Here is a 23,960-nt window from a genome sequence, read left to right on the forward strand (position 1 = left end):
TACCGTTTGCAATAATTTAATTCGCAAAAAAAAAAATGATTTCTTACAATATAACGCGAAGTATGCGACACGTAGTTGGTGAACGTTGTTGTTGTTCTTGCACCTATATTTTGTTACGTCTCGCGACACCAACCACGCGTGGCATTTCCTCGTTTTCTCTAGTCTCTTCAAATAACCAGTCGTACGAGCATCAGCAATGATGCCGATCACATTAACGAACGATTTTAATTAATTAATTAATTAATTAATAACGGTAATGGTAACGTGTAACAATTGAACATAATATTATACATTTACGAATAAATACTAAAAGTAATCCTCGCAAACTCGGGTAGGAGTAAACGAACGTTTCTTTCCGTTCGTATTCATAATATAAATAGAAAAGGTGTTGGATAGGGAAGTAACAAAAGGGATAATAAAGGATTGGTGGAGAGAGGGTTGTTCAACTAATCCTTAATCACCTCTAAATATGCTTCTTTACATAAGGTACTCGATCGATTCCGATCGTTTATCACATTCACCGACGAATCGAGTCTCGGGGGGATTTAAAATTTTCTCGTCGAATGATTGATAATAAAGCTTCTCGTTTACCGAAAGGAATATATCGAGGAAATCAGGATGTTCTTTTTTTAAATACAACGTATTTAAATACAATTCGATGCGACTGAAAATTCGTCTGTTCAATTTGCGTGATTAAAAGATAAAATTTTAATATTTTACCATTTTTAATAATTCAAAAAAAAAAAAAAAGAAGAAACGTTATACCGAATGTTCACGATATCGATTGATATTGTTTATTATAAATTTAATTTAAAATTAATTAATTTTAAATGATAATACGTTTAACGAAATTTAAATTAATTAATTAAAAAATGCTTATTTAGATATCATGAAGATTACCGATAAAGTTTCTTCATTTTTTTTTTTTTTTTGACGAATTTTCAGTTACACGGTTATTAAATCGTGGCGATTATTTCGTGAATCGGAAGAAATGTAAATGTCTTCCGTTTGTGTTTGATTCCAAGTATGCGTGAGGAAGTCTTGGTCCGTTAAAAGATGAGAAAGAAAATAATAATAATAATATCATTATTCTATGCTGACTAGATTCTACACCCATCCAATATCGATCCTTAAAATAAATCTAGTCTCTATACGCGTGATTCTAAAAGAGGAACGATGTAACAGTGTCATTAATTTTTCGTATATTATACGTATATACGGTGTTCACGTAAGAGATCAAACGTCGCAAATATCTGACGCTAGAATAAAAAGTTTCGTGAAAGAGGAAAATAATTTTTATAGAAATACGATTCTCTCAAATTTCGTTGAAAAAAAAAAGGACAGAAGAGAAAAAGAACAGAAATATCTCTATAACGCATTAAATTAATAAAAAAAATCTGTCCATTATTATTTCGTTTTCTTTGTCTCGCTAACGCGTTAAATTATATGTTATGGTCCTCGATAAAATGAAGAAAGAATGTGAATTCCGTTCTTCGTTTTTCATTTCATCGTTAAATCGTAGAAATGCTTATTCGAAAAGTTTCTTAGCGTAATGCCAAATGCGGAAGAAGTACTCGTCTTGTCTAAGAAGTCTTGCTCTCGCGTATGAATGGATGTCGGCGTCCATGTTGTGCTCGCGTAGCCAAGAACTCGTATTCTCTGTGCTAAAACTGACCGATGCAGTTTCACCTTTTTCGGTCATTTCTGCGATTGGCTCCACTACGGCTAATTCTAGAAAATTAAATGAGAATATAATGTTGAAATGTTTACAGAAATTTTTATAAATTGGTATATAAGTTTTTGATATTGCAGAATTTTTCAAGCATCTTTTATTTTTGAAATTTGTGAAATTTAGAAATTTGAAAATGGAAATACTTTTCAAATAATTCAAAATTTTCTTTTTAATATTTCCAAAAAATTTCAAATATTTTCTAAATCTTACTAAAAATATAGATTCTTAAAAAAAGGTAAAATAAAAATATTGGAAGCTCACCGGAAGCTGGTATGATTTTGACAGGTTCATCAGATTCTAGAGGATCACTGAGACCGACTTCGTTTTTGGCAAAGATCCTGATTAGGTACATGTGATTCTCCTGAAGATCCCTGATATTTAATTTCTGTGTATCTGCGTTCACTCTGCCTACTTCCATCCACATGGTCTTCTTTGCATCCCTAATAGCAATTTTGTAACTTTCCAATGGCGCACCGCCATCTGATTCCGGCCTGCCCCACGAAATAACGACTGTGTTTGCTGCAATTTGCCTGATTTCCAATGGTGCAGTTGGTGGTGATGGAACATCTGTGAATACAGGATTAGATTAAAATTTATACGCAATTTTGAAAAGCAATTTTGAAAGAAACGAAATAAAAATTTTAATTCAAATTAAAAAATTCAAAAGGAAATAAACATTTTATTAAATAGTTTAAATTTAAATTTAAATATTATTCAAAAAGGCTAATGAATATTTACTGGCATGTGTCATCAAGGTAACTGGTTCTGAATTTGTAGGTAAACTGAGTCCTATGTTGTTCTCAGCGAAGATTCTGAAGATAAATTCGCTCTCTTTCAAATTCTCTATACAATATTGAAGCGTCATAGCGTCCAGGGTGACAACTTTCGTCCATCTTGCTCCTTTTCCAATCAATGGCCTCTTTTCGATTATGTATCCTATTGAAGCAAGTGAATATATTATTTTTTTCGTAATTCTATACGTATAATTTTAATATTATTTAATCATTGATTGTACGTATATTTAATAATTGATGTTTTTCAAGGAGTATTAATTCTTAATATGAATCACGGCATCGCAAGTATATAATTCTATGGCTATTAAATGAAAGATAAGTAACGTTTATACGATCGTTTTGAATTTTTATAAGTATCTTAAAAGTAATCGATATTGATACATTAGCAATTGATGTTTGCTATTTTGAAGATACTGATATTATGTTTTCGCTCTATCTTTGTTCCTCACACTTGATATCAGTATAAACATAATACGTGTGGATTTGTGATTCGACTCTTTTCGATTTCTATATTTTTCTTGTCTTTCGTATTAATTTAACAAAATTAATAATTAATAAATTAATAATTTTTCGACATACACGGGCTAATTTTTTTTATAGAAAATGTCGAGCTGAATCAAATAATATATATAAAAATATATATGATTCTATTTTAAAAGATGGGGCTTGAAATTTCCGAAATTTCTATAATTTTTGTAGAAAAATCCAAAAACAATAGGGCAATTCAAGTTCTAAATATTATTTCTGATCACTCTGTATATTTACTAAATATTAAAAAATTCAAAAATACAATTTAATGTTACGATATCAAATAATATAGCAATTCTAAATCCTTATTCTTTCGACATATAATAGCGAATCTTCAAATAAATACTTGAAGATTATAATCACGGAAGAGATTAGTAACATTTTATTTTGTTACTTCTATTATATATATTTTATATATATCTATTTTTTAATTACCTGTGAGTTCTGTTCCTCCATTGCTGGCTGGTGGAGACCAACTGAGCGTCACGCTCTTGCTGGTAACATTTATCACTTGTACATGTTGCGGACTCGATGGTGGTGCTACAAATCGAACGTTATTTATTAAATAGATCGAACGATGTTTAATAATAATAAGCAATGAGAGTATGTTTTGTGAATAACTTACTTTTGCTGATAATTATTTTCGTCGGCGGAAATATACCAAGCAGAGCGTACATAGTACTTTCGGTCATTTTTGTTATTTCTAAGCGATAGCGAAATTAATAAATAAGCAGTAATAAGCAGTTGAAGTGCTGGATGATTTATATTTGAAATTGTTAGAAATGCTAATTAAAACATTTAATAGATATAGAATACTTCGAAGCTTTGCAAAATTATTGTATTATTTTTATATTATGCGTTATAACCCCTCGAGTGATTACGATTATTTGTATCATTACAAGCTAAAATAGGAATATATTTAAATTATAAAAATTATCATATTATTTATTTAATTCAATGTATATATTTAGAATAATGTATGTATTAAATAAAAAAAGAAGATAGAATATGATCAAAAATATAATAGCAGTATAATATAGTAATATTATATAAAATAATAAATATAAAAATTAAATAATTAATAAAATAATTCCTAACAGTGTGGAATTCAATTTTAATAATAAATCATAATTCTCGAGAAGTTAAATTTTAATTTCAAAATTAATTTTAATTTCGAACAAATTAATATCATTATATAATTAAGCTTAGGCAATTAATATTATAGTTTTCTACATGATTAATTTGATTGCTGCATGACTTACTGATTCGTCTGCCTGGTGCAATTGATTCTTCAGCCACGTAAGGAGGACCAGTTCCAACGCTGTTTTTAGCTGTTATCCTAAAGTTGTATGGCACATCTGTCTTTAGATTCGATACGCCGAATTGTGTCGTTTCGTGCTTTGTGCTGCCGATCTGTAAAATATTTTAATGTAAATAAAACAAAATTGAATTTTGATTTCTAAGAAAATATTCGTCGAAAGCGAAGAATTTTTATCGACTTTTTGCCAAGCTTTCTTCGATTCTTCTTTAATCTCGATGATGTATTCTGTTATTGGTGTTCCACCATCGTTTTCTGGAGCCTGCCATTTTATTGTGAACGATGTTTTCGTCATTCCTGATACTTCCAGAGGTCCTCTTGGTGGTCCAGGTGGTTCTGCAAGAATATATTGTAATATTTGAACAAACAACTATTGCTTATTGTTTTAAAAAATTTAATAGAATTATAAAAAGCAAGGAAAAGAACGATTTAAATATAAAATAATATTTATGTGTGTATTAAAATTTGATCCATGTATCGTTTAAAATTTTATTAAAAATATAAAAATTTAATCTACCGAAGGAAGTCCTCATTTTGACTATTTCCGATTCCAGAGGTTCAGAGGCTCCAACAGCGTTCCTGGCGATGATTCTGAATTTATACTCGGCATTCTGTTGCAATTTGTGCACGCAGAAACTTTCTACTTCTTTATCAATATCGACCACCTTCGTCCAAGTCTTGCCAGGTTCGTACTTCTCGATCGTGTACTTCTCGAGTTCGATTCCACCATCGTCTTCCGGTGGCCGCCATTCGATAGTGACACGATCTTGCCTAATTTCTTTGAAGACCACTGGTCCTTGAGGCTTGCTAGGTTTATCTACGATAATTTGAAAAAAAAAAGTAGGAAAATTACGAATTAACAATCCATTTAAGATATTAATTGCATTCCATTTCTTCTTAATCATACGATCAATGAATCGAATCAATTGATAATACCTATTACTCTAAGATGTAATTCAACCGAAGAGCTGCCAGCTTCATTCACAGCCTTCACCGTGTAAGTGGCACTATCTTCCCTGCTAAGCGAAGAAATAAAGATGGTAGATGTATTTTCCACCGTTTCAATAGATACACGTTTGTCGACTATCTTCTTGTTGCTCTTCAACCACGTTACTTCCGGTTTTGGGAATCCGCTCGTCTGAATCTCGATCTTCCATTGACCGTTCACGGGAAGATTTTGGCTTGCCAGTGTTTCGTCGTAAGTGATCTTAGGCGGTTCTTGCACCTTCAACTCGCACGTTGTTTCCGCTGTTCCTATGTCGTTCTTCGCTTTCACAGTGAAGCTTGCCGATGAAGTTTCCGTTGTCCTCGTGATGGTGTATTTGGACATACGGTTTTCGTACGTGATATTGGTATCTTCGAAAATTTCTCCATTTCTTAACCTGATTGAAATTATTAATTTTATTAATTATCGTTAATTTAATTTTTAATATTTATATTTGAAAATATTACTTCTTTATGAAGGAAAAATAATTTTGACTGGTATTTATTTATTTCAATTTCAAAACAATAATTTAATAATGAGTAGATTGTCTGATGAATGTATAATCAGATTAAAATATGAGAATATAGAATGATAAATAAATGAAAGAAAAAAATATAGATACATATTTTCGACTCAAAATTCGTACCAAATAATCTCAGGCGCCGGTGTTCCACCAATGACGCAAGTTAAACTGACGGTTTCTCCAAGGCCAACGACGACACTCTTCAGAGGTTCTAAGATAATTGGTGGTTCTGCAGCCGATGGTTTTGTTATCTTTATGTATGGAGAAGTTGGGGATGTTTCGCCTGGTCCAGCTTCGTTTGCAGCTGTTACACGGAAAGTATATTCTTTGTTCGTTGTTAATTTCGTTACTTTGTGAGTTGTTTCCTTTATCGTTTCTGCAACTTTGGTCCACCTTTAAATTGAATAAAGGGATATAATCTTTTCCATTTATGTTCGTCGTTATCAAAAAATAATTTATAATTTAAAATGTTTATTAAATAGAATTAATTCATAGGTTTATTTTATTTATATTTATAAATATTTTCTGGACAAGTTAAATAATTAATACACTCACGTAGTTTCAGTCTTTTCTTGATGCTCCAGAATGTACTCGACAATAGGCGAGTTTCCATTTGAATCTGGTTTCTTCCAGTGAAGTGTAACACTGTTCTCAGTTACTTCCAGTGGTTCTGGTGCTCCAGGTGCACTTGGTACCTCTGCAAATAGATATATGAAAATAAAAATAGATATATAACATAGAATTTCTCGATAAAAACACAAGATTGTTTAATTTTAATTTCAAAAGAAGAAGAAAAGAAGAAAAGAAACATAGGATACTCACGAACGATGACGACGTTGATTTCTATGCTAGCCTCTCCAATATTGTTCACCAATTTCAGAGTATAATCACCAACATCTTCTTCTTGGATCTTTCTGATAGTTAAGACCGCGGATTCTTCATCGATCAATGGCATAACACGTTTCGATTTCGTAACCACATGGCCATTCACTGTCCATTCGTCGTTCGGTTTCGGTGTCGCGCTGAATTTCACCACTATTTCGACATCTTCACCCTTTCTCACCTTGTACTTCTTGGGTGTGTCTGGACTAATCTTTGGCGCCACTTCAATGACTAGAATTTTAAAGAGATGATGATAATTGTTATTTAGATTGGTTAAAATATTTAAAAATATTAAAACTGCTATTTGACAAAGAAAGAAATATTTAATTGGTTCTAGATATTACCTTCGACCCTTAATTTCGATGATGTTTTCACATTTGTTACAGCAGCTGTGTATTCTGAAATATCTTTAGTGGTACATTTCTTCACTATCAGTTTCTTCACTGTGCCTTCATCGACGATACTATATTTCGATGATTCCTTAATTACTTCAGATTTCCTATAATATTATTATATTTTATTTAATCTTGTTTATATATGTATGCATTTAATTAGTTTTATTTTAAATAATATTTTCTGAATATATCTAAATGAATCTCAAATTTATTTATTATTATTTTTATTATTTTTATTATTATTATTATTTTAATAGAATAATGTATTTCTTATCATTAATAATTCTCTATGAAATTTCTTTGTCTTTTATACCATAAATTTTACAAAATTCATTTCTTAAAATATTTTACTAAACCAATGATTTTTCTTTTATGAACAGATTAATATTTATATATAAAATACTAGATCAATTAACATAATATTTATACAATTTTATTAGAAAAGAAAATAAAACTAATTTTATTTTTAATTTTATCTTTACTTAATATAAATAAAAGAAAAACTATCAATACTTATGGAATAATCGAATTGATTCCATTTACATTCCCATTGTTTTATCTTGTATATATTGAAATTGTTTTTTTATTTGTCATAATATTTCTTCTTACCTCATCCATGTAACTGGAACGTCCCTCGATATTTCAATGATGAAAACGGCATCTGCATTCAACGGTACAAGAGTGACATCTGGTAATCTAGTGATAAAGTCCACGCCTGGTTCTTCCACAATTAACTTGGCAGATGATTTTTGTTGACCGACTTCGCAGGAATAAACACCCGCATCTTCCGGTTCCGTGTCGTATATCTTCAATTTCTGCCTCTTGCCATCTATCGACAGTTGTACGTGTTCAGAAAATTGTAGTTCTTGGCCATCTTTGAACCATCGAACCAAAGCGTCTCCTTTCGTCAATTCTATCTCGAAAATCGCTCTCTCGCCTCTTGCTATCGTCACGTCTTGCATTTTCGTGATGATTTCCGGTGGTAATTCTAGAATAATTTGTAAAATGTCGATAAACTATTACAAGAATAAATGATAATAACGATAACTTTGGGATCATGTTAATTTATGAGAAGAAATTTTGTGAAAGTAAAATGGAATTAATAATAGAATATTTATTTTAAATATCATGAACAGTTAAATTCTATTTATTTTTTAAATGAAATTGGAAATGATTTAATGATTTTGGAATAAGGAAAAAAAGTTTCGAAATTTCTTTATCGTGAAATTTTCATTTTTCGTATAAAATTTTGAATTTAATTCTAAATTTTAGAAAAAATCCAAGAAGAATTTTAGTAATTTCGTTGATTAATAAAAAGGATAAGTATACATAGACTTAGTCTTATGATTCATTAATTTTTACAATAAATTAAATAGAAAGATAATATTTACCAATAACAGTGACTTCCGCTGTACATTTCTCATCCATAAGAGTGCACGTGTATTCTCCTTCATCATGGACAGATGTGCTTCTGATTAGTAATTTTCTAATGGTGCCATCTTTCACGAATTCTAATTTTTCTTTACTTGGTCCCAAGGACTCGCCATCCTTGAACCATTTCACGTCCGCTGTCTGCGACGTGATCTCGACTTCCAAAATGGCGACATCACGCTCCTTTACTTCGCAGTCTTGTAACTTCTTCACGAACTCTGGTTTGGTAGCTGTAACATTATACATTTTGATCATATAAATGTTATAATTTCTTTTGACAAAAATTCAAACAAATTTTAATCAATTTGTATTACTTCCATGAAACTTCCATGAATATGTATCGATTAGAAAATATCTGTTTAATTAATTACAATTCTCACCTTTTACAGTAACTTTGCTTGATGTTGATTGATTCTTCACAGTGCATTTGTAAGTTCCTTCATCAGTAGGACTAGTTCTCTTGATCACCAACTTGTGCACTCGTCCTTCTTGAATAATTTCACGATGATCCATTCCACTGATCTCTTTATCATTGTGCCACCATTTCGTCGATACCGTGTGCGATGTTTCGCAGATCAATTCCAAGGTCTTGTACTCGTCGACGATCACTTCCTTCTCCAGAGTTTTCGTGAACGTTACCTTTTCCACATCCACCGTAACTTTGGCACCGTGAGAGGCTTTTCCAACTGGATTACTAGCGATGCATTTATAATCTCCTGCATCCACCTCTGAATCCGCGTTCCTGATCTCCAGCACGATGTTCTCACCGTCATAAGTTTCAATGATATTCGGCGATTTTTCCAAGGATTTATTATTTCTGTCAAAAAAAAAGTTAAATAATGTTTTTTTTTCTAACTTTGTATTCACGTATTTGTTATTATTTGAATAATTATTTGTTGTATATTTTATTTAGTGAATTTTCAAGTTTTAATAGAATTTTACAATGAAGAAACAAATCAAAGTCATATTATATAAATTCGGGATAATCTTTTAATTAAAATTTCTTATTCTAAAATCTTTCTTTTTAAATAATACTTTCGTATTTTTTTTTCAGGTTACGAAGGGTTAAAAATTTGATTTAAAAATAATAATAATACCTTAACCACGTGACTTCCGGTACAGGATTTCCAGTAACCTTTGCGACCAATTTGAAGGTACCATTTTGCGGAACAGTAAGTTCTTGGAATCGTTCCGTGAAGAGTGGCGGTTCTGGTGCTCCGCTTGGTATCTCTACAAAAGTATTTATATATTTAAAATTTTCCAGAATTATTCAATAAGGGTAGAATTATTGAAATATTAAAATACACAATGAATAAATGCAAGCAGAAGCATATCGTACCCTTGGTTAAAGTGTAGTGTTCGTACGCGTGTTGTTGGAAGCTAATGGTCAGCGAAGGATTCAAGTTTACTGAAAAAACGATGTAGCGAAGCAATGAATTTTGCAGCATTAATATATTATAAGCATGATGTAATATCGTTTAAATTAAAAAAACATTTAAGATCGAGCAAAAAATGTTAAAGAAAATTTAAAATAGACTCTCTAACAGAAATATGAACCATTCAATCAATTGTTTAATCTAAATTGAACAATTTCTTGATTTTTGTATCACAATATATATCATGTCAATATATTTCAATTTTTTAAAAATCAAAAGAATTAATTTAATAAAATTGATCAGTTTGGATAGCAGTGTGACTATATTGAAATAATTTTAATATGAGAATAAAAAGCGAATAAGTAATAAGCTTTTTATGGCAACAGATTAACATTAACATGTTCAATCTTCTTACTTTCAACTGTCAATGTAGCTTTCGTTTCAACCTTGCCAAGATCGTTAATGGCTGTGACAGAATAATCTCCACTGTCAGATACTTGGGGCTGAATCAACGTTAACGTGTTCACGTGGCCATCTTGTTTCGGGATCAGATCCTTCAATGGTTTACCATTCTTGTACCAAGTCACTTTAGGAGCTGGATTTCCTACGATTTGTGTCGACAATACCACGGTTTCACCCTCTCGTACCACATATGATTGCAATGGCTCTAGAATCTCTGGTGGTTCATGTTTACCAGTCTTCACCTGTGTGATGTTAAATTCAAGTTATTTCAAATTTTGTACCTTTAGAATATAGAATTACAAAAAAAAATTATTATATATTCAAATTTAGAGAGAAATTAATTTAAAAATTTTTTTATTATATTTATATATATTATATATTATTTATATTTATATATATTTTTTATTATATTATCTTAAATTTTTCTAAATTTTGTATTTTCAAAGAAAACATATTTTTGTTTATTATATTTAAATAGAAAAAAGTTTTAAAATGTAGATATATAAAAAGATTAATTGGAAAAGAATAAATATTCAATAATAATATTATCAAATTAATAATTATTGTATTCGAATTACAAACCTTCATAGGAATCTCAATGGTAGCTTCACCTTCCCTGTTCTTAGCGACAATGGTGTACTTTCCTTCCTGTTTCTTTTGCACTTTGGTAATTTTAATCACACTGCAGTACATATGCATATCACTTTCAGTAGCAACTACGATGTTCTCTTTGGTTGTGATCTGCGTATCCTTGTAATACCACGTTATTTCAGGTTCCGGTACTGCTACTAATCGACATTCCAGTATCACATCTTCACCCTCATTGACGTATTTCGCTTTTGGTTTTCGGGAGAACGTCGGTGGTATTCCTTCCAAGATATCGGCGAGCGATGATTCTCTGCAGAAATTGTTAAAATAAAATGTTAATTTATTTCAGTTTACATATACTTTCAAAAAAAAAAATGAAGTTATTGTATAAAAATTTTAAAAAATATCCATCAAAATAGTCTGAAAGAAATTAATTTTTATTTTATTATGCATTTTATATTAAAAAGAAGGTTGTAAAAATATTATAATATTGTACATTAGATGTAAATCAGATACATGAAAAAAATTAAATATTAAAGAAATAATGTAAAATGAAAATTATAAAATTGTATTAAAAAAATTTACTTTAAGAAAAAAAATTAAGTTAATAAAGAAAAAAGAAATTGATGTCTGAATTAAAATAATTTCCATTTATAAAAAAGAGTACCTTGATAGACTCTTTCTGGATGGACCAGTCAGATCTGATCCATGATCAGAAAGAGGCGCTTCTACGATCAATTCCGTAGTACTGGAAGCGAAACCAGCAGCGTTTTTGGCGACACAGGTGAAAGTGCCGGCATCTTCAGGGAATACTTCCCTGATGATCAAAGTTGCTACATTATCATCATCGTAATACATTTGGAAGTCAGGGGATGGTTTGATGATGGCAGTTTGTCGGAACCATGTTATTTGAGGTCTTGGTAAACCTTCCACTTGACATTCGAATTGAACCGTGTAACCATCTGGTGTATGAATTGGCTGCAATTTTTCGATGAATCTCGGTGCTGATGTTTTCTCTCCAGGCCCAGGTTCTGCAACATTGAAGATTAATTTATCATCAAATTTATCCAATTAATTAATATATTATTCACATATTAAAGAAAGTTAGAAATAGAATTTTCAAAATTGTTTTTTTCAAATTTATTTCCATACGCATAAATAAAATACGACATACTTTCAAATACAGGTAATTTGTCAATTTTCTCGTGTAATTTGCGTTGCAGATAATGAGTATAATGGACTTCGTTGAGAAGATATTGTGCTGGAACCCAACCTTTTTCTTCTGTCAAATGTTTTTTCACGAACCACCAATCCTGATTCGTGTGGTCTGGAAAAAATGTGTATAACGAATAGTAAACGTTGACCCAGTTCTATGATATTATGCCATACTATTTTAACGCGTAAAAAGATAAATGCTTACCGATAATATAAACTCTTTCTCCTTCAACGAGGTTAATGGCTTCGTCGGTTTCTGCCACATACGAGCAAATCGAGAACATTGTGTCGCCATCGCGGACAACGTATTCGATTTCTTCTATAATATATCATTTTCAAATATTTATTAATATCGAAAATAAAATAAACTTGATAAACAAAAATAAAAAGTGTTCCACGTGTTTTATGCAGACGGTAAAAATACATACCTCCCTCTGAAATATCTTCTTCTCTGGTGATACTAAGCGAGGCTTCTTCTGCAACGCGTTAAACGAAGTATTATAATAAAGGTAAGCAGTATTAATCATACAAATTGATTAACACAATCATTTATTGACATAACAATTAAAATTGAAGCGACAATATACTACACAATATTAATCATACTCGTTCTCGACGAGATATGAATATCGTTAGATCTATACCTATTCTCACTAGAAATTCGTTACAATGTTCTAATGCTATTCAAGTACGTTATACAAAGTACCGATATGCTTTTCATTCGCAATGGATTAAGAAGCAGGAGATTTTTAGGCTTCGTTTCGATGACATAGGGATATTAGGGGCAAGCATACTCACTAAATGCACCTTATAGCCTGATGAAGCATGTTAATTTCTATATTATAGCTGAAAGCACGTTACATCAGATTAAACGTTATCTGCGAAATCGGTAATTGTGAAATCCCTTCCAACCTTCTTCGTAAGTGGACACGCGTCTTTTGGCCTTCAACTTCAACGCCAACGTTTCGTCAGCTTCCTCTATGGAGTATTTCCTTTCGTGTTTCAGTTTCAATTTCACGTCACCCTCCTCGACGTCTTCCACTTTATATGGTTTAGGTTCCTTCTTCTTCTTCCTTTTGAATGGAAGCCTCATTTCGTCAGTTTCCAATTCCTCGATACTATATTGATCCTTGGCCTCTTCATCCGATTCTATGATCTCTTCTATGATAGGCCCGGAATCATCCTCGATTTCCTGTATTATCTTGATCGTTTCTTCTCCAGTCTCTTCAGAGAATGTCATTGGCCGTTTCTTGGGTTTCAATCGAACTTTACTGGACATCGAAATATCTTCTTCCTCGTAGGTGTTCAACGAGATCTTGAATTCTTGTTCTACGTCTTCTTTGGTCTTCGTGGACCGTGGTCGGAACGTTACATTTTCTACCTCGGTCACCTCATTGATATCTGGCCTTGGTTTTCTCTTTGGACGTAATTTTCGAAGAGTAACATCTTCATAGATCTCTTCGATCGGTTTAGGAGGCTGCTTCGGAGGTTTTCGTTTTACTGTGAATTCTTGCACTTCTTCTTCTTCTTCAGGCTGTTTCACTTCTTCGAACTTTTTAATGGTTAGTTCTTCAGCCACTTCCTTTTTGATCTTGTGTTCAGGTTTCTTCTTCTTTATTTGTATTTCAGTCGACACTTCCTCTTCTTCTTTTGGTTCCTCGGGAACACGAACTTTCTTTATGGTCACGGCAGTTTCTTCGATCTCTTCCGTGACCGTCGGTTTCTTTTCTGGTTTCTTCTTTTTCTTAATGGTAAATTCTTCAGGCACTTCCTCAACCTCTGTAGGAATTAATTTTTTGATAGTCACATCGGCAGATTCTTCCTCTACAACCGGTTTCTTTTTTGGTTTTTTCAGAGATACTTCAACTTCTTCCGATGTCTTTTCTTTTTCGACTAGTTTTGGTTTTGTGATGATTACTTCAGCGACCTCTTCTTCTTCTTCTACGATTGATTTCTTCTTCGGTTTTGGTCTTAGTATAACTTCTTCAGGAGCCTCCTCTTCCTTCTTTTCTTCTTCAACGATCTTTTTGATCGTTATTTCATCGGCAGCCTCTTGTACTATCGGCTTTTTCTCCTTAGGTTTTTTCACTTCTACTTTTTCGGTTACTTCTTCAGGTATTTTTTCTTCTTCTTTTGGTTTTTTGAATGTAACTTCTTCCGTTACTTCTTCTGGAACTGGTTTCTCTTTCGGTTTCTTTTTCTTCAATGTCACTTTTTCTATTATTTCTTCTTCCTTCTCTATAGGAATTGGCTTTTTAATGGTCATTTCATCGGAAACCTCTTCTTCTGGCTTCTTCTTTGGTTTCTTTATTTCAACTTTCTCGGTTATTTCTTTTTCTTCTTCTTTTGGAATTGGTTTTTTTAGTGTAACTTCTTCAGTTACTTCTTCAGAAACTGGTTTCTCTTTAGGTTTTTTCTTTTTCAATGTAACCTTCTTTGTAATCTCTTCTTCTTCTTTTTCTACAGGTACAGGTTTCTTGATAGTGACTTCATCAGCTGCCTCTTCTTCTACAGGTTTTTTCTTTTTCGGTTTCTTTATCTCTACTTGTTCGCTTACTTCTTCCGGCACATTTTCTTTTGATACTGGTTTTTTCAATGTAACCTCTTCCTTCACTTCTTCTAAAACTGGTTTCTCTTTAGGTTTCTTCTTTTTCAATGTAACCTCCTCTGTAATCTCTTCTTCTTCTTTTTCTACAGGAACAGGTTTCTTGATAGTGACTTCATCAGCTGCCTCTTCTTCTACAGGTTTTTTCTTTTTCGGTTTCTTTATCTCTACTTGTTCGCTTACTTCTTCTGGCACTTTTTCTTTTGATACTGGTTTTTTCAATGTAACTTCTTCCTTCACTTCTTCTAAAATTGGTTTCTCTTTAGGTTTCTTTTTCTTCAATGTAACCTCCTCTGTAATCTCTTCTTCTTCCTTTTCTACAGGCACAGGTTTCTTAATAGTGACTTCATCAGCTGCCTCTTCTTCTATAGGTTTTTTCTTTTTCTTTATCTCTACTTGTTCGCTTATTTCTTCCGGCTCTTTTTCTTTTGATACTGGTTTTTTCAATGTAACCTCTTCCTTCACTTCTTCTAAAACTGGTTTCTCTTTAGGTTTCTTTTTCTTCAATGTAATCTCCTCTGTAATCTCTTCTTCTTCCTTTTCTACAGGCACAGGTTTCTTAATAGTGATTTCATCAGCTGCCTCTTCTTCTACAGGTTTTTTCTTTTTCGGTTTCTTTATCTCTACTTGTTCGCTTATTTCTTCCGGCACTTTTTCTTTTGGTATTGGTTTTTTCAATGTAACCTTTTCTTCTATTTTCTCTGGAACTTGTTTTTCTTTTGGTTTCTTTTTCTTGAGTGTTATTTGTTCAGGAATTTCCTCTTCCTTCTTTTCTTCCACAATAGGTTTCTTTACAGTGATTTCATCAATAGCTTTTTCCTTTACAGGTTTCATTTCTTTAGGTTTCTTTATTTCTTCAATTATTTCCTCAGGTATCTTTTCTTCTGGTTTCTTCAGAGTAACTTCTTCTATTGCTTGCTCTGGAACAGGTTTTTCTTTCAGTTTTTTCTGTATAACTACTTCTTCTTTAACCTCTTCGACTTCTTTCTCTTCAACTTTCTTAATGGTAATTTCAGCCTCGGCTTCTTCCTTCTTTATCGGCTTTTTCTTTGGTTTCTTTACAATTGTTTCTTCAACAATTTCTTCTGGTTTTTTCGGTTTTTTCTTTAATGTTACTTCAGTAATTGTTTCCTCTTCTTCTGCTTCTTTTTCCTCTACAATTGGTTTCTTAATAAATATTTCTGCCGGGATTTCTTCTATTGGTTTCTCAGGTTTTTTCTTTAGCGTGATTTCTTCAATTACTTCTGGAACTTCTTTCTTTTCTTTTGGTTTTTTGAATGTCACTTCCTCCTCCTTAGGAGGTTCTTCTTTAGGTTTCTTTGGTTTTACTTTGCGCTTCAGGATAATCTCTTCCGTTTCTTTGGGTTCCGTAGGAGCTTCTTTTTCTTCCTTCGCTGGAAATTCTTTGATATCTTCATCCTCAGGTTTATCTTTTTTCCAGCCTTTCAATGTTATCTTTTCCGGTTCTTCCTCTGGTTTTTCTTTTTGGGGTATTCTAAATTTAAGTTCCGGTTCTTTGTCTGGTTCTGATGGTTTAGGTTCTCCTTTTATCAAAGGAATTTGTTCTATTTCTTGATCTGGTTTTTTCTTTTTCTCTCTTTCATATGGTTTTGGCACTGGCTCTGGTGCCGGTTTTTCTGATTTCTCACGCTCTTCGGGCACATATTTTTCGAGCTCTGGTTTGTCAAATTCTAATGGTCTCAATTCTTCGTGTTCTAATTTCATCTTTGGTTTCTCTTTCTTTCGTGGCTTAACTTCCTCTTCAAATTCTGGTTTGTCTGGTTTCTTCAATGGTTCTTCAATTTTTTCCGGTTTCTTTTCAGGAATCTTTTTTAATTTCATCATTTCAGGTTCTGTTTTCTTTTCTTCCGGCACCTTACCTTTTCCAATAATTAACTTTTGTGGTTCTTCTGGTTTTTCCGTAGGTTTTTTTGGTGGACGTTCATATATCGATTTATCTTCTATTTTTTCCAATGGAACCTTTTTCAATTCTTCGAATTCTTGGTCCAATTTTTCTAATTCTGTGATTTCTTTTTTGGGAAGTTTAATCTTCTTCACTTTCCTCTTTAGAATTTCAAGAGCTTCTTCTGTATTTCTAGACAGAATACCCGTTTGAACTGGATTTTCTTCCAGTTCAGTTATCTTTGAATATTGTATTTCAGGTGGATAATCTCTGACAAATGTAATTCTGCTTCGTAACATAATTTTCGGAAATTTGGCTTCTTCAATTTCCTTCTTTTTCGGAATTACTACTTTCTTTAATTTAATTGCAGCAAACTGAACAGTTTCTGTAGGTTCTGAATATTTTAACTTCGTGGGTTTAATCTCTTTTCTTTCGATTTTCTGAGGTACCAGTTTCTGCAAGGATTCTGGTAAAGGTTTCTTTACTTTTTTCTTCTTTGGTTCCCATTGTATCTTCTCAGGCATAGGTTCCAATACTGGTCGTTCATATTCTGGTTCTACCCATTCTTCGATATCATCTTTCTTAACTACCTTCTTTTTCTTCTTCTTCTTTATTTCCTTTGGTTTCTCAGGAATTTCCTCGATTGGTTTTTCTTCTGGTATTTTTTTCTCTTTCTTTTCTAGAGCTTTTTCTACTGAGACTTCTACAACTGTAACTTTTTCATCTGATTTTTCTTCGACAGGTATTGCTTTATGTTCCTCAGGTTTCTTCGTTGACAATTCTTCGGCAACAGTTTCTGAAATAATTTCAGTAGTTTCTATACTTTTCATTGATATAATTTCTTTTTTGGGCTCGACTTTCTTTGGTTTTTCTTCTACTATTTCTTCTATTCTTTCTTCGAACTGTTCCTCTTCCACGATAGGTTTCTTTTCTGGTATTTTTTTCTTTTTCAATTTCTCTTCCTTTGCTTTCTTTTCCTCTGGTTCTTTTGGTTTCTCTTTTTTAAATTTTTCTGCCTTTGGAGCTTCTTTTAATTCAGGTTTTTCTTCAGAAATTTCTTTTATTTTTGGTTTTTCTCCAATAATCTCACCGTTCGTTACAATTTCTTTCTTTTCTTCCTTTTCTTCGGGTACTTTCTTTATGGAAACTTCTGTAATCTTTGCTTCTTCTTCCACTTTTTCTTCCTCTTTGGGAACAGCTTTTTCTTCTTTTGGTTTTTTCTCTTTTATCTCTTCTGTTTTAACTTCAGGAATCATTTCGGTTATCTGTATCTCCTCCTTAGGAAGGATAGTCTTTTTAGCTTTTTTCTTTTTTAATTCTTCTGGTGTCATCTCTTCTATTATTTCTTCTATTTGTTCCTCTTCAGCTTCCGTTGGTATAAGTTTCTTTTTAGGAGCCTTTTTTACAATTACTTTCTTCTCTTCTACTTTATCTTTCTCTTCCTTTTCTTTGGTAACTACAGCTTTATCTTCTTCCGGTTTCTTTATTTCTAACGCTTCTTCTGCGCTTGTAGAAATGACTTCGGTAGTTATGATACTATCTTGAGACATGATTTCTTTCTTTGCTTTAGTTTTCTTTGGCTTTTCTGTAATTAGTTCTTGTACTTCTTCTTCTGGCTGTTCTTCTGTCTGAGGCACAGCTTCCTTCGGTGCTTCCTTTACTTTTACTTCCTTCTTTATTATTTTTTCTTCTGTTTCCTTAATTTTAGCAACTTTCTTTTTCATAAGTTTAACTTCTTCAGGAAGTTTTTCTGTTATTTCTTCAGAAATCACTTCGGTTATTTCAACACTCTCTTTCTCAGTCGGTTTAGCTTTTTCTTTTTTCACTTCAGGTTTTATTTCTTCTATGATCTCTTCTTTCTCTTCTATTTCAATCGTTGTAATTGGTTTTTTCTTCTTCTTTGGTACTTTCTTCATTTCTATCTGCGTGATTTCTGTCTTTTCTTCTTCCACAACTGAGGGCTTGCTTTCTTCTGGTTTCTTTTCAGGAAACTGTTCGATAGAAGTTTCGGTAATAATTTCAGTAATTTCTATGCCTTCTTGAGATACAACATCCTTTTGGATTTTTTCTTTAACAGGTTTTTCAATTACGATTTCTTCAACTTCCTCTTCCTCAGGAGTTTTTCCTTCTGTGATAATCGCTTTTTTCTTCTTGATTATTTTCTTTGTCGGTGTTTCAATGATTTCCACAATTTTATGTTCTTCCATTGCTTTTGCTTCTTCTATTGTTTTTTGTATAACTTCTTCCACTATCTTCTTCTTTTTATCTTTTGGTTTCTTTTTAATGATCTTTTGCGTTGGAGTTTCAATGGTTTCAATTATTTCTTCTTCGTCTTCAACTATTTCTTCCGGTTTTTTGGGTGCTTGTATTAGATCAATTTTCGTTATTTTGACCTTTTCCTTTTCTTCTTCCACGATAGGTTTCGCTTTTTCTTTCTGCGGTTTCTCGATTACGATTTCTTCAACAATCTCTTCGGGAACACCGTCATCTTTTACTACTGCTTTTATTTTCTTCACTATTTTCTTTGTAGGTGTCTCGATTACTTCTACTATTCTTTGTTTCTCCATTTCTATCGTTTCCTCGCGTGGTTTCTGAATTATTTCTTCTACCACGATTTCTTCTCCTTCTTTCTTCATAGGACGAATCTTCTTCCTAATAATTTTTTGTGTAGGTGTCTCGATTGTTTCAAATATCTCCTCCTCCTCTTTAATAATGACCTCCTTCTTTTTCTTCGGTATCTTTCGTACATCGTGTTCAATAACTGTTGCTGTTTCTAGTTCTTCGACGATTGGTTGTGCTTCTTGTTCATCAGGTTGCTCTATTATTATTTCTTCCACGACTTCCTCTGTTACTTCATCTTTAGCTTTAAGAGGTTTTTTCTTAATAATCTTTTTGACAACCTTTGGTATTTTCTTGATTTCCTCGACAATTTTCTGTTATTTATAAAAAATCAATTTCAATAAATTTTATATCCATAATTAAAATAAAAAATATAAATAATTTTAAAATCGATTATAAATCTTACCTGTTCTACAACTTCCTCCGTGATATCTGCGAAAAGAATAAAATGCTTTAGATTTGATCTTAAAATAGAATATTTCATTTCAAGCTTTTCTTTATAACATATCATAAATTATTTAACGAATAAACGAAGATAGAAAATAGTAGAAGCGTATAAACAAAGTGCTTATAAACATATACACCGATTATGTATATAGTACAATATCAAGTATAGTTGTCCATCATGTCTTTGTATTTTGTATTGTTTAAATCGTATATCATTTATGCTCGATAAATGAAAACTGGCGTATATATATAATATAATTGTAGGCTATGGTGATGGTATAATTGTAATACGTAAGAAATGGGCTTACCTTCCGTCACTTTCTCGTCAGCTTTTGGTTTTGTTGGTCTTTTGTGTTTTGGTTTTTCGTGTATTTCTCGTGTAATGTCTTCGTGAAGTTCTGTTGTTGCTATTAATGGTTCTTTACCTTCCTCTTCCACGACCACCTCTTCGGTGATCTGTTCTTTACCTTCGCGTTTTCTTGTGACGCGTTTTTTGCGCACCATTTTCTTTATTCCATCCTCGCTCATAATCTTGCTCGTTACTATCTCTTCTTTGATTTCTTCGACAGGTATAGGTTTCAATTCGACTGATACAGTTTTATCCTCGACAATTTCTTCAACCGTTACTATAGGTTCACCCTCTTCCTCTATCGTTGTCTCTTCGACAACTTTCGGTTTTTCGTCTCCATGTTTCGTCGTGGTTTTCTTCTTTTTGATTTTTCGTTGTTTCTTTTCTGGTGTTTCTTCCGTGCTCACGGTCGTGACAATCTCGACAATCTCGACAATATCGTCGTCTTTGGGAACGAATTTTAGATAATACTCAGGTTTCTTTTCTTGCTCTTTTTCTTCTTCAGGTTTCTTCCAAGGTTTCAATTTATTTTTCTCTGGCTCCTTCATTGAAGCTTCATATTCAGGAATTCTTCTCTTAATTTTTTCTTCTTCTTCAGGTTCTCTTGGTTTTGGAACACCGGGTACTATTGGAACAGCCTCAGTTTCCTGAGTCGGTATCTTGCATTCCTTCTTCGGTTTCTTAGTTGGCATCTTTTTAGACACTTTTTCTGGTTTCTTTGGATATTCTGGTTTTTCTAGTTCTTCTAATTCTACTTCGGTTGTTTCTATTTCGTATGGTTCGAATGATTTTAGTTCAGGATATTCTTTCTCTTCTTTCTCTTTTTCAGGCTTGTCTACTTCATCTTTCTTTTTTGCAATAGGAGTAAGCTTTTCTGAAATACTTGGAACTTTTTCCGGTATTTTCTTTAATTTGATTACTTCTGGCTCCTCTTCTTCCGCAGACCGAGGTTTTCCTTTGCCTATTTTCAATTTTTTCGGTTTCTCTTCTTCAGATTCTTTGGGTTTAAGCTTATGTTCATACGGCACTATTTCTTCTACTTTTTCTAATGGAACTTTCTTTAATTTTTCGAAATCTTGATCCAATTTTTCCAATTTTGTTATTTCTTTTTCTGGAAGTTTCACTTTCTTGTGTTTCACTTTCTTTAGTTTTAACGCTTCTTCCATAGTGCGAGATAGTTCACCACTCTGTACATAATTAGGTTCAAGTTCAGTAATAATAGGATATTTGATAGATGGTGGCCATTCCTGTTCTGTGATACGACTGCGTAATAAAACCTTAAGAAACTTAGTTTCATCTTTATCTTCTTTCTTTTTTGGTTTGACAGGTACTTTTTTCAGTTTAATCTGTGCAAACAAAGGAGTAATTGGTTCCTCAATTTTCAATTTGATAGGTTTCTGTTCTTTGATGCTGATTCTCATTAACTGTGGCTTTTCGCTTTTAACCTTTTCAACAGGCTTCTTTTTCTTCACTTTCTTTTCCGGTTTCTCTATTAGAGGCTCTTCAAGTTTTTCCAGAGGTAATTCTTTTTTCAATTCTTCGAATTCTTGATCCAGCTTTTCCAGTTTGGTTATTTCCTTTTCCAAACGTTTCAACTTCTTCTTCTTAGATTTTGGTAAAGTGGCAGCTTCTTCGACATTGCGAGACAAAATGCCATTTTGAACTTCATTCGGTTCAAATTCCTCGATTTTCAAATATTTTATGCCTGGAGGCCATTCTATGGGTGTAATTCGACTTCGAAGAAGAACTCGAGGAATTTTTTCTTTCTTTTCCACAGGTCGTTTCATAATTGGAGTTTTACGCAATTTAATTTGTGCAAATTGAGGTTTATCTACAGATATTTCTTGTATTTCGAGTTTCGTGGCTTCGACTTTAGTTATTTTGAGACGTTCAAGTTTAATTGGTTTCTTAAGTTTTCTTGGAAGTTCAGAAATTTCAGGAATTTCTGGAACTTTTTCTTTTTCTTCTTTAGGAACAGACACTTTTTTAGAAACTTTTTTAGGAATTTTCTTCTTAACGATTTTTGGTTTACCTTCCTCGGTAACAATTTCAGTAACAGTTTCTTCAACTGCTTCTTCCACTTTTGATGGTTCTACACGTTCTAAAATAGGAAGTGCTCTTATAGTTTCTTTTACAATTTCCTCGACAGGACCTTCAATAATAGTTGTGACAGGAGATTTGCCTTCCTCTTCAACTATTACAACTTCCGTCACTTGTTGTTTCTTTCCTTTACGTTTCATGGTCTTTTGTTTCGTAATTTGCTTAGGTTTGCCTTCCTCGGTCATTTCTTGTGTGACAGTAACTTGTTCACGAATCTCTTCCAGTTCATTTGGTTTAGTATATTCTGGAGCAGACAGAATTTTCACAGTTTCTTCGATTATTTCTTCTGTAGGACCTTCGGTAATCGTTGTAACTGGCAGCTTTCCTTCTTCTTCAACAATTATAATTTCAGATACTTGTTGTTCTCTTCCCTTTTGTCTAATTTTCTTTTTCTTAGTAATCTTTTTAGGTTTGCCTTCCTTTATTTCTTCAACGACAGTTACTTGTTCGTGAACTTCTTCTATTTCGGATGGTTTTACGAGTGGTTTTATAATATCTTTAATTACTTCTTCAACAGGTCCTTCTGTTATAGTTGTAATGGGTTTCTTTCCTTGTTCTTCAATGGTAACAATTTCAGTCACTTGCTGTTTCTTCCCTTTGAGTTTGATAACTTTCTTCTTGGTTATCTTCTTTGGCTTATCTTCTTTGGTTATTTCTTGAGTAATAATGACTTGTTCACGGACTTCTTCTACATCACCTGGTTTCATATATTTGGGTACAGGCAAAGCTTTTATCGTTTCTTCAACTATTTCTTCAATAGGACTTTCAGTGATAATAGTTACTGGAGGTTTGTCTTGTTCTTCAACCGTAACAACTTCGGAGATTTGTTGTTCTCTTCCTTTTCGTTTGATTATTTTCTTTTTGACGATTTTTTTAGGTTTACCTTCTTTAGTTATTTCTTCAGTCACAGTTATTTGCTCACGAATTTCTTCCACTTCAGATGGTTTGATTTGTTCTAGAGCAGACAACGGTTTTATTATTTCTTCAACTAATTCTTCCATAGGTCCTTCAGTTATAGTTGTGACTGGTCTTTTTCCTTGTTCTTCAACCGTAGCTTCTTCTATTACTCGTTGTTCTTTGCCTTTACGAGTGATAATTCTCTTTTTAGTTATTTTCTTTGGTTTTCCTTCTTTAGTTACTTCTTCAGTGACTGTGATTTCTTCACGAACACCTTCTACTTCAGTTGGCTTAACATATTCAATTAACAAAACTGGTTTCGACAATTCTTCCAGTATTTCTTCTACGCGATCCTCAGACACTGTCGTAATAGGTAGTTTTTCTTTTTCTTCAACAGTAACTATTTCTGCTACTTCTTCTTCTTTGCCTATAGGTTTAATCTTCTTCATTGTAATCTCTTTCCCTTTCTCTTCCTTTATAACACCTTTGGTAAGGATTAAATGCTCTTGCATTTCTATCACTTCTGCAGGCTTGACATCCTCAAGCGCGGGAAGTGATTTAACAATCTCATCAACTATTTCTTCCACTGGATTTTCAGTAACAGATGTGACCGGAGCCTTTCCTTGCTCTTCGATAGTAATGAATTCAGTCACCTGTTGCTCCTTTCCTTTACGTCTGATGACATTTTTCTTCGTCACTTTTTTAGGTTTGCCTTCTTTGGTTACTTCCTCCGTGATAGTTATTTGTTCCTTTACCTCCTCTACTTCCGTAGGCTTGACCTTTTCTAGTGACGGAAGAGGTTTTATTGTTT

General features: G+C 32.6%; 1 protein-coding gene across 1 annotated transcript; it reads right to left on the reverse strand.

The window, feature by feature from the left end:
- Nucleotides 1-23,813, reverse strand: LOC122716672 (titin-like). The gene is made up of 26 exons (XM_043939974.1): nt 20,112-23,813; nt 19,763-19,788; nt 13,142-19,670; nt 12,658-12,705; nt 12,435-12,548; nt 12,189-12,341; nt 11,682-12,045; nt 11,009-11,324; nt 10,380-10,668; nt 9,928-9,996; nt 9,686-9,818; nt 8,969-9,405; nt 8,549-8,818; nt 7,767-8,145; nt 7,107-7,261; nt 6,703-6,993; nt 6,436-6,577; nt 6,004-6,273; nt 5,309-5,754; nt 4,890-5,189; nt 4,554-4,708; nt 4,317-4,467; nt 3,490-3,594; nt 2,471-2,668; nt 1,994-2,299; nt 1-1,731 (listed from the first exon to the last, which is right to left on the reverse strand). The coding sequence occupies exons 1-26, from the start codon at nt 23,659-23,661 to the stop codon at nt 1,529-1,531; spliced, it is 15,399 nt and encodes a 5,132-aa protein (XP_043795909.1). The 5' UTR covers nt 23,662-23,813; the 3' UTR covers nt 1-1,528.
- Between the last annotated feature and the right edge of the window lie 147 nt (nt 23,814-23,960).

Source organism: Apis laboriosa, unplaced genomic scaffold, assembly GCF_014066325.1.
Source record: "Apis laboriosa isolate Shangri-la unplaced genomic scaffold, ASM1406632v1 scaffold47_cov149, whole genome shotgun sequence".
NCBI lineage: Eukaryota > Metazoa > Arthropoda > Insecta > Hymenoptera > Apidae > Apis > Apis laboriosa.

Bases quoted from the DNA above. Each gene is read 5' to 3' on its own strand.
- LOC122716672 (XM_043939974.1), bottom strand. From the start codon at position 23,661: ATGCAAGAGCATTTAATCCTTACCAAAGGTGTTATAAAGGAAGAGAAA. The intron at 19,789-20,111 runs GTAAGCCCATTT...TTCTTTTCGCAG, and splicing joins TGACGAGAAAGTGACGGAAG to ATATCACGGAGGAAGTTGTA. The intron at 1,732-1,993 runs GTGAGCTTCCAA...TTAATTTTCTAG, and splicing joins CAAAATCATACCAGCTTCCG to AATTAGCCGTAGTGGAGCCA.